We start from the raw sequence: 10,897 nt of genomic DNA, 5'->3' as shown, positions 1-10,897 counted from the left end.
ATTCTATAGGATTCACCTGCTTTTGCCTCCTGCCTTCTGAGACAGCTCTGTGACCCCATCTAATACTTCTTTCTTGTTCTTCATATTTGAGTTAAATCCAACCAGAGGCCACTGTGGATCTTGTTGGGGTCACTTTAGTAGTTACAGTATAGTGCTCTGTATAAAGCAACTAAACTGTTGCAGAGTCCCTGACTTAGTGGCTTACTAATTAAAGTCTTTCATGGTAGAGCAGTGTGGGTCTGCAGAGTGAAGAAGACGAGGCAGAGAAGAAAAGGGCTCTGCTCTGTAAAAAGTACTCAGGATCCACAGATAGAACAGGTCACTGTGGCACCTTTGTTACCTGGTAAAACCTAAGCTAAGGACCTCTTCTCAGGAAGTGGGGGGTGGGGCATCACAATTAGATGGATTATAAGAAAAAAAGTTACTAAAATAGAATTGTCAAGGTTTTTAAATGTCGGTAACAATAATACGTATGTTTCAGTAGCTAAGAAATAAAAGTTTAGCAGTATGTGTATTGACTATTTCTGAGCAGGTTTGAGAATAGTATAAATTACATTTGAGATGCCTGCAATAGCTATACTATGATATGAACTTACTATGATTTTATTGTGACAAAGCCCTAAGTAGAGCAAGTATTTCTAGTGCGTACATTCACAATTGAAACAATTGCAAAATTTTAATTCCTTGCTTCCTGACACCCATTTTCTAGAATAATGTCTTCCATCTGTTCATGCACATTTAGGTAACAGGGAAGAGCATAAATACAGAACTTCTTATAGGCTTTAAAAATCAGTACCAATTAATGGCAAGGGAGATAAAGAAGTATAGTTGATCTTTGTCACAGGAAGGAATGGGAGGTATTCTGGCCAACAGCATCATTTCTTAAACAATGGGGATCCTTTTAGTTATGGTGTAGATGTGAGAAGCTGCTTCATGCCCAGCCAGGAACAGATGATCCCTATTACTCCCCTTCAAGACATGCCACAGGGAATTCTGGGAATCCACCTAGGGTTTTTATATAAATAACATGTTTATTCTGCTTTTGCACACATTTGGGAAAGTTAACAGTGGGATCAACGATTTTGTCTCTTTCAAGTCTGAAAGAAACGATCCCTGCACTCTAATATCCCTCGTGTTGTCAGAAGCTTTACTTTGAACCATCACCAGCTCGTAGCTTTACTTGCCTGTGTGGGAAAGACCATTGGTGGAGCAAAAAGAGCAAGGGGACATGAGATTGGGCTGTAAACATGTCACTGCACTGCTGCAGTTTGGTGCTCCCTCCTATGGAACGATAGTTCACATGCATATGCGAAAAGCCCTAAAGAGACTGATGTTTCATTTCTTCCTATTTCCATTTTCAGGTGAGGACAATTGGTGAATGGGGACTGAGTGTCCTCATCCTAAAAATAATAACGAGAATTACTGCTTTTCCTGTAGTGCTCACTGTGCTGCCTCAACTGTCCTCAGGACTGCCCAGTTAGTCATTGCTACCCCTGTAAAGTCAATGGGAAGAATACTCCATACAGGTCAGGTGTGGTAGAGAGCACCGCATACACAGTGAGTGAGTGGTTGACAGTGACTTAGCCACTCAGGCTCCACAAATAGTAAGATTAAATATGAGAGGTCTGGTCCTGCTAACACCACTTACACTGTACATTTCTGCTACTGATAGAAGCTGACAGGAACTCTGTAGCTCCTTTCCTTCACATTCATCAGATGGTGAGTGTTGCAACTGAGCAGCAACAGTTTGCAGTCTTGGAAGGGAGATGAAGTTGAGAACTAAAATAGCTTTCACTGACAAGCTCAACGTCAAAGCACTTAGCGGAATCAGCGCTTGGAAGCAGCAGAGTCTCTAGGGAGCCATAGCAATGAAGACAGGTCAGTTCAAACGGTGTTAGTTGAGGTAGGAATGGCACCTGGCAGGAAGTATTTGCTTGACGCTTAATAACAAAAAGGAGAAATCAAAGTGTTAGCATTTTTGGTTGAGCTGGCATCGAGTGAACTAAGGTTACTTCCGTGACTCTTGCTTTTCTAGTTTATTCTTCTGTTGTGAAGCTGTCATTCTAGCAGAAAGTTGTTAAGTGTTCACATGAGCATTCACTGAAATAGACTGTTCTTAATTTTACCAGACAACTAATTATTACTGGAATGATATAATGAACCGTGGGAGGAGGTTAGGGACTGACAGGCTTGGTAAATTCCTAGTATAACCTTAGCCCAGATATGCCAGGAACTATAGAGTTCAAATGCAGCTGCACACTATGATGGTGCAGAGCACTGAGAAGAGATGAAATACCGTTTTCAAAAGCTGATCGCATAGTGTCTATTTGTTGAATTATTTATAATCTCTAAGTGTGTCACCTTTCAATCAGTGTGTAATATACCTAGGCTGGCTGAAACACTGGCAGAGGTAACACATAAAAGCAGAGATTGATTTCCATCTAAATCTCACTTTGTGTATTCTCCTTGCTCCAATATGTAGGATAGAATATATTTACTGGTGAATAAGGTAAGAAAAAATACATTAAAACTACAAATGGAGAGTTTTTTTTAAAAAAAAAAAAGTCATGTAAATCTTTCTGAAAATATTCTATAATGGCATTTTAAAAATTAATATCTCCAGAGTATTGCAGATTTTTCATATTGTAAAACCATAATCTCTTCTCTGTTTGTAAGGTTTTATTAACAACCAACATTCCTTCTGCAGGCTGCCATGACCTCCGTGTCAGAAGCCTAGTGCTCTAGCATTAGAGAGTAGTGAGAAGCGCGCAGTACTCTTGGGGAGGACCTGAGTTTGGTCCCCAGCACTACCTATAATCTCAGCTCCAGGGAGCCTGACACCCTCTTCTGGTCTCCAAGGGCATCTGCGCTCACATGTATATACTTACAAACAGACATACACATAACTAGAAATAAAATTATACAAATAAAAAACATGCCTGGCAATATAAAAATTGAACTAAATAAGTTAATAAATTAAGGGATACAATATATCTTTTGAAGAAAATCTTCATGAAGATTATCAGTACTGTTCCATGAGACAAATTGACTTAGAACATATATTATACTGTTACTTGACTTTTTCCACTTTAGTTTCTTAAAATTGCCAAGCAATATTTGCTGAGATAACTAAAACACTCATAAAATATTAGGGTTTATATAGTTATGCATAACTGTGCTAACACGGTTCATTAAAAGCTGAGAAAGGTGCCCAGGATCAGAGGTGAGGAGGACACATCTGTCTGAATACCAGAAGTAACTGGGACCAGCAGGACCAGGCACATAGGAACTCTGCCAGCCCAGTGGTTCAGGTTTCTTCTGGTTTGTCTGGGCTGGTGCCCTGAGCAGACCTTGGGCACAAGCTCCGCAGCCAGTCCCAAAACACCCAGAGGAAGCTTTACTCACAGGTGCTCTAACAAGCCCAGGGTCACAGAATCACAGAATCACAGGATCACAGAGACATCTTGACTCTGAGGAGTTCTGACACAACCACGATCACAGGAAGGACAGGCTCCAGTCAGATTTAGCAAGGGCAGGTAGCACTAGAGATAACCAAATGATGCGAGGCAAGCATAAGAATATAAGCAACATGAACCAAGGTTACTTGGCATCATCAGAACCCAGTTCTCTCACCATAGCAAATCCTAGACACACCATCACATTGGAAAAGCAAGATTCATATATAAAAATCACTTCTCATGATGATGATACAGGACTTTAGGAAAGACATAAACAGCAACTTCAAAGAAATACAGAACACAGGAAAACAGCTAGAAGCCCTTCAAGAGGAAACACAAAAATCCCTTAAAGAACTACAGGAAAGCACAATCAAACAGGTGAAGAAAATGAACAAAACCATCCAGAATCTAAAAATGGAAATAGAAACAATAAAGAAATCAGAAAGAGAGACACCCTGGAGATACAAAATCTAGGAAAGAAATCAGGAGTCATAGATGCAAGCATCACCAACAGAATATAAGAGATAGAAGAGAGACTCTCAGGGGCAGAAGACACCATAGAAAACATTGACACAACAGTCAAAGAAAATGCAAAAACCAAAAAACTCCTAACCCAAAACATCCAGGAAATCCAAGATGCAATGAGAAGACCAAACCTAAGGATAATAGGTATAGAAGAGAGTGAAGACTCCCAAGGTAATGGGCCAGTAAATATCTTCAACAAAATTATAGAAGAAAACTTCCCTAACCTAAAGAAAGAGATGCCCATGAACATACAAGAAGCCTATAGAACTACAAATAGACTGGACCAGAAAAGAAATTCCTCCTGTCAATAATGAAAACACCAAATGCACTAAACAAAGAATTTTAAAAGCAATGAAGGAAAAGGGTCAAGGAACATACAAAGGCAGGCCTATCAGAATTATGGCAGATTTCTCACCAGAGACTATGAAAGCTAGAAGATCCTGGGCAGATGTCATACAGACCCTACAAGAACACAAATGCCAACCCAGGCTACTATACCCAGCAAAACTCTCAATTACCATAGATGGAGAAAACAAGATATTCCATGACAAAACAAAATTTACACAATATCTTTCCACAAATCCAGCCCTACAAAGGATAATAGATGGAAAACATCAACATAAGGAGCAAAACTATGCCCTTGAAGAAGCAAGAAAGTAATCTTTCAACAAATCCATACAAAACTAATTCTACCTCTTAACAAAAACAACAGGAAGTAACAAGTACTTTTTCTTAATATCTTAATATGAAAATATTACCAACACATCCTAATTGATTGAAATCCCAAAATATGAGGAATTAGAAATTTATTGACTGTCATCCAATGGTCTCTCTAATTTGGTAATTGGAGAAATAGGTCCAATATTATACAATCCATATACACTTTCTGCTTATTTGTTGGTGACAGTGTCTTGCTGTGTACAACATTATGGTCTTGAGATCTTGTTTCTCTATCTCAGCCTCTCTGTTAGTAATATTGCTTATTTCATGTTTTTACACTATACTATGATATTCAGAACAGCTTACATATTTTAAAAGTATTTATATACCCCAAAAAATGTAGACAGTTAAATTGGGAGGAGGCTTGTAAGAGAGCAACCAAGAGTGAAATTGAATGCTTTGCTTGATGTTTGTAACTCTTGTATCAAGTTAACACAGTAAGACCCAAGATTTTAAGCTCTACTAAATACAAAACAAATAAACATACAAAAACACTTTATATATTTATGTTCATTTAAGAAAATATTAGTAGTGATGTATTATTTTGAAATATACAGTTAATGTTTGTTGTTATTTAAAAGTTATATTGAGAAAAATGTATGTATTTTCAGTAATTGTTGTAGACAAGCATCTACATAAGACTGTTAAATTGTTGTTTTATATCAAACAACTTTTATAATACTCATTTTTATTGTTATAATATTTTATAAATTTTAAGGAATATGAGAAAAAAGATATTGTAGGTATTGAAGGGGGATCTCTGGGAGGAGTTGGGATACAAAAGGAAAACAAGAATGTGATTTAATTCTATTTACTTAAAATATGTTTTTAAATGTTAATAAATTCAGATAAATTGAAATCATGTAACTTTTCTCATCATAATGCAATAAAACTTAAAAAAAAAAAGCTGAGAAAGGTAGTACTAGTGTTTATAATCCATTCCTTCACATCTTGTTTCTCTTCTAATAGACCAAGTGTACTTCTTTTTATACAGAGGTATGTTTATTATTTTTAATTGCTTGTATGTCTGTGTGTGGTTGAATGTAGGTGCTTGTGGAGGCCAGAAGCATAGGATCCCTCTGGAGCAGGAATTACAAGTAGTTGTCAAGCACCCAGCATGGTGCTAGGGCCTCTGAAAGAACAATATAGACTCTTAACCTCTGAGTCATCTCTGCAGCCCACAAATGCCAACACTAGACTTTGCATAACACTGCCTCCTACTTGATTCTGTGTTATTCTGGAAACAGCTTTCTGTAGTGAGATTTTTTTTGAACAAAAATGTCTTGTAATTGCTCTGTGCATAAGAATGGCCTCTATTTTATTACTTTTGTATGCAAGGTAGATGGAAAAGATAATTCAGTTGTATAGTTGAGATATTTTACTATTGTTTTTAGCTAAAAATAATCAGAAACACTCCAAGGCCTTAAAAAAAAAACTCAATCTATTTATACATCACACAGACATTTAACTAACAAGGATTAGAGCGCATATCTTGTTTACCTTTTAAAATACTAAACATGATGTTAATTGCTGGTAGACACTCAGCAGATAGTCATTGATGGGATGACCAAGCCTTAAATTATATTGAAGACTCACAATCTATATTTTGGATTCCTGACCAATTCTTACTGTAAAAGATGACCTACTAGACAGAACACTGCCTCTCACTAACCAGGATAAGTCATTTCATTCCTGCAGTGTTACATCTTTCTTTTCTTTTAAGTAATTTGATTTGTGAAATAGTATCTCACTCTGTAGTCCAGGTGGGCCTGGAAATAGTAATCTGCCTGCTCAGCCCTCTGAGTGCTAAGATTACAAGGCAGGTGCCATCACACCCAGCATTGAAAGTCCTTTTGAGGGAAGATGACAAAAGAAGTATTTTTATTTCTTTATGTTTGAAATACATTCTTTAGGGCAGGTCAGCCTGTGCCCCCCCCCGCCTCCCTTTCTTAGAGGAGACTGGGCCTATATATATTAAGAAATCCTAAAAATAAAATAAAATAAAGAAATCCTTATGTGTCCTATTTGGGGTGTGTGGGAGAGCCTCACTCCTGTAAGAATTTGTTCTGTGGTCTGATTCCCACCAATTTCCATGGGATCATATAGAATGTAGAGCAAACTAGTTAGTGACTTCCTTAGTGATCTGCTGTTGAACTTGTATACATTACAATCTGACATGTTTTAACTTGTTTGGGAATTTCATACATGTATATAATACACTATGATCAAATGTGTCTTTCCTCCTTCCCCTGTCGCCACCACCACTTAGCCTGTTGACTTTATGTGCTTTAAAAAAATGTAGTGCTGCCAGTATGTGCATGAGTCAGAATCCCCTCCTGGAGCATGCATACCCTCAAGAGACCACATGTCTGAAGAAAACTGACATTCTTTCATAGCTCTTTGAGGGCTGTCAGAGCCTATGCCTTCACTGCTAACACACTCTTCTTTTCTCAACAGCATCGCTGGTCTTCATGTCTCAGACACATCTATTATGTGAACCCTTGTGTAACTGGTGTGCTCTGCAGTATCTTCCCTGCTGCTCTGGGATTATCTCCCAGTGACTCGAGTGGCTTCTTGTCTTCAACTCTCCAGAACCTTCCACATAAAGCTACTGTGATCATGAAGAAGGAACACCTCAATGCAAAAACCAGTGAAGCTTGAGGCCTGCCATGACAGAACATCCCTGGCGTTCTCTCACTGTGCTGCCGCTGGGTGTTTTTCCTGGTCCTGTGTTGGCTTGTAGCTATGTTGCACAGTTGTCTCTTAGAAATGACAAGTAGGAAGCTGGGACAACCCTGGAGGTTTCAGCTTTTGGGTTTTGCCATTATTTGTCTGAGTTTCCACCACTAAGGGGGTAGTTAGGACCATCAAGTTAGACCTCATGCCCCTTTCCTCGTCTAGTGCAATTGACCTGTTTCCTCTTGCTTTCTGTGGAATTCCATGTGTCCTATCCTCCACATTCAAGTGGCATTCTCCCCTTTTCAGTGGGAATATGTGATAAAGAAGGGCTCTACTACACCGTACAAGCAGAATGTATGAACTTTAAGAAAAGAGCGAGCAGTCATTAAATTGGATGCTCATCTGCTTGCGCACGTCAGTTGCTTTTTGCCTTTGTGTTTGCTTTGTTCTGTAATGATGTCATTTGCCATTTATTGAGGGTCTCGGTGTTCATATGCAGTGCTGTGGCATTTACTACCGTGTAGCCCTGTGAGGTGGGCATTATTATCTCTGTTTTACAGATAGAAATCGGAAGCAGTGCAGTAAATGACTACTCGGGATCTCAACTCAACCTTGCAGGAAATCAAAACCAAAGTTTCTTCTTTGCTCCTCAAAATGAAATTTATTTGCAAAGCAATGTTAGAGTGTCAAATGGCAAAAAAGGAGACTGCTGTTTAAAAATGTTCACTAGTGACTTAATATATGACAAGCACGTGTCAATTGTAAATATTTATGTAACCTTCAATTGTAATCCCTGTTGACTGTCTCAGTAAAAGTAAGTGAAGGCAAAGGGCTTTGACTTCCCCCAGAAAAGTCACTGATAGATGGACTTAGAACAGAGTAATGTTTTCATGTTCTCTGAACATTAATTATCAAAATGTCCAACATGTTCATGTTTACATTTTTATGAAAACCGGAGTATATGGATTTACATCTAAGCCCTGACAGTAAGCAGCTGATGACAAGAGATGAGTCTGTTCTGTAATCCATCATCAGCCCTGCTAAGTACTTCTTACAACTCAGCCCCGGTGTGTGGAGAATGCCTGTCTAAGGGTAAAGGCTTGCCTGAGGCACACATACAACTTTCCTTTTTCTCCATTGAAGGATTTGCTGTTTTGTGTGTCAGCCTAGACCTCAGTCTTTCCATTTTCCTCTTTTTTTTCTTTTTAATTTTCTCCCTTGCCTCTGAAATGGTTTTATTCTTTACCCTCAAGCATATGATTATCTCTTTATTTTTAAATATTACAGCTTTCTAACATCTGTCTCTAGGGCAGCATAATCTTACTGATAAAATATTCCGTGTTTTCCTTGAGCCCTTGTCAGTATATCTTCATGGTAACAGCTCAGCAGATGGAGAAACAGAAGGAGGAGCCTCGGCTTACCTGAGTGATTTCTCTAGCCCAGCACCAGTTTCTAGTAACCTGATGTTAATCATCGAAGCAATTGGGAAATCGGGAAGGCTTCCAGGCATTTGCAGTGTCCCTGAATAAAGCCATCCGTGCTTTGCTTTGTTACCAGGAGTCATCAGAAATCCAGCAGTGCAGCAGCCTACCTAGTTTGGGTTAAGGCTGTCTAGATAATAGAAGTAAACAGTGTTCTAACATTGTTTAGGGCACAAATTAGCAAGTTCCCAAGCAGTTCCAGGGTGTGCTGCCGATGGAACAGAAGCAGCCATCTCTCCCATTCCTGGGAGCCTCTGACACTGCTTCCATAACAACACTGTTCTTTTCACACAGCAAATTATGATTCTTTTCTCTGAACAGACTGCCTGCTTTTTACTTAAGCCTGGTCCTAGAGAAACCAGAGCAAGGATGTAGAATAGCTCATGTTATGAGGATAGTGCGGATTGTAAAGTGACTCACACCCCTTCTGAATGCATGGCTTTACAGAAACTCGAGTGATCCTGTTTTGTCAGCAAATTGTTCAAAGCTCTTAGTCACCAGGACATAAGTGTTGTGTGTTGTGTTATCAACTCGTGCATGAAGCCTGTAAGTTACATAGCTAGAAATCTGTTCTTCCCTTGGAGATAAAAGCAATAAAAAAGATATGAAATAAAATAATGGAACATGGGGGAGAGAGAGACACACAGAGTAGTGCCAGAAATTGAGCCAAAGCTGGTGAGCTTTAAAAGGATCAAGAAATAAAGGACTTTTTCTCATTAGTTATATGGAATGCTGATACTGACTAGGAATGGTCATAAAGGTCAACTTGTAACCAGTCTAAGACACTTGGTAGATTACTTTGAATTAGACCCTAAGTAATTTAGAATCTCATTCTCTCAGAGGAATGCTGTTTGCGACACTGTCAAGAGGTTGATGACCAAGACATTTCAATAGAAAGTTTCAGACATATCAAAATACATATAATAAAAATGTTTGTTTATAGTGTACGAAGTGAATTAGTAACTGATATTTACATCTTATATTGGAATCCTTTGGTGTGCTGAACCTTTGCATGGCTTCCAGGGACTTGGCCTAACTGGGTGGTGATGGAGTGAAAAAAGTACAAAGGCAGATGCACAGAAAAGGAGGGATTGGGTGGTCAGGGTGGAGAATGCAGTCCCAGGGGAGCTCAGAATGTTTATTAGACTTGGGTACAGAGAGGTGGGGTTGATGACACACATCTGATGCAAGAGGCAGGTTTAATTAACCCAGTAAGGAGCTATCCCTGCGAAGAGCAGTCTTCAGGCCATAAATATCTTTAGGGAGAAAGCTATGATGACAGACCTTTTCTGTACACACGTTCAACATCTGCATATAGACCAAAGAAGGCTTTGCCATCTCTATGCCTTACCCAAGAGTGGAGAGGTGCCATTTTCCCATGAATCCTTGACATGGCCATGCCCATGTCCACAGTACACATTCAGAGAATTCTCTGCTCCCCACAATGCTTAGTTTTCTCCCCATCTTTAAAAACATGAATGGTCTGTGGGATTTCTTTAAGATTTCACTTCTCTAATTTTTTTAACAATTATTATGTTGGGTGGGCACATACACCACAGTGGTGCCCATGTGGAGGTCAGAGGAAAATTGTGGGAATTGGTTTTTCCTTCTATGTGGGTCCCAGAGAATGATGTTTTGTACCAGCTGAGCCATGTTACTGGCCATAGAATTACCTTGATAGCGCTGAAGATTTCACTTCTACTTACCTTAATTACTCTGTTCATTGACAGTAAGTTAGCCCAGATACTAAAACTGTTTTTCATTCTAACATATCACAGTAATTTGAAAAGGACTGTTAAGTACCACCTCACTCACTCAAAAAGAATTTCTAGCCAATGTTTGTCATGTTCTGTTCATGAGTTGCTTCAGAATCACACAGGCACCCTGTAAATGGTGTCTTTCCTTACCTCTTGGTCAGCTTTGGGAAATCAGGCATGGTCTTGTGGACATTTTCCTGGCAGTTACTTTGCACAGTACCATCTGAAAGTCACTGATTACTGCAAGGCATCACATCTATAAAGAAGAATTAAAAGG

The 10,897-nt window shown here is 39.0% G+C and overlaps 1 protein-coding gene across 2 annotated transcripts in view; it reads left to right on the top strand.

Annotated features, from left to right (window-relative positions):
• Positions 1–9,810, top strand: part of Naa11 (N(alpha)-acetyltransferase 11, NatA catalytic subunit) — a 14,117-nt gene extending 4,307 nt beyond the window's left edge. For both annotated transcript variants that reach the window (XM_031336880.1, XM_031336879.1), the window contains exon 2: positions 7,161–9,810. In XM_031336880.1, coding sequence (XP_031192740.1) covers positions 7,161–7,364 — 204 coding nt within the window. In that variant the 3' untranslated portion in view covers positions 7,365–9,810. The remainder of the gene's footprint in view (positions 1–7,160) is intronic.
• The last annotated feature ends 1,087 nt before the right edge of the window (positions 9,811–10,897 follow it).

The sequence above is a fragment of the Mastomys coucha genome, unplaced genomic scaffold (genome assembly GCF_008632895.1).
Source record: "Mastomys coucha isolate ucsf_1 unplaced genomic scaffold, UCSF_Mcou_1 pScaffold22, whole genome shotgun sequence".
Classification (NCBI taxonomy): domain Eukaryota; kingdom Metazoa; phylum Chordata; class Mammalia; order Rodentia; family Muridae; genus Mastomys; species Mastomys coucha.
Note: the sequence above shows the minus strand (reverse complement) of the source record. Positions and strands in the feature narration are given on the sequence as shown.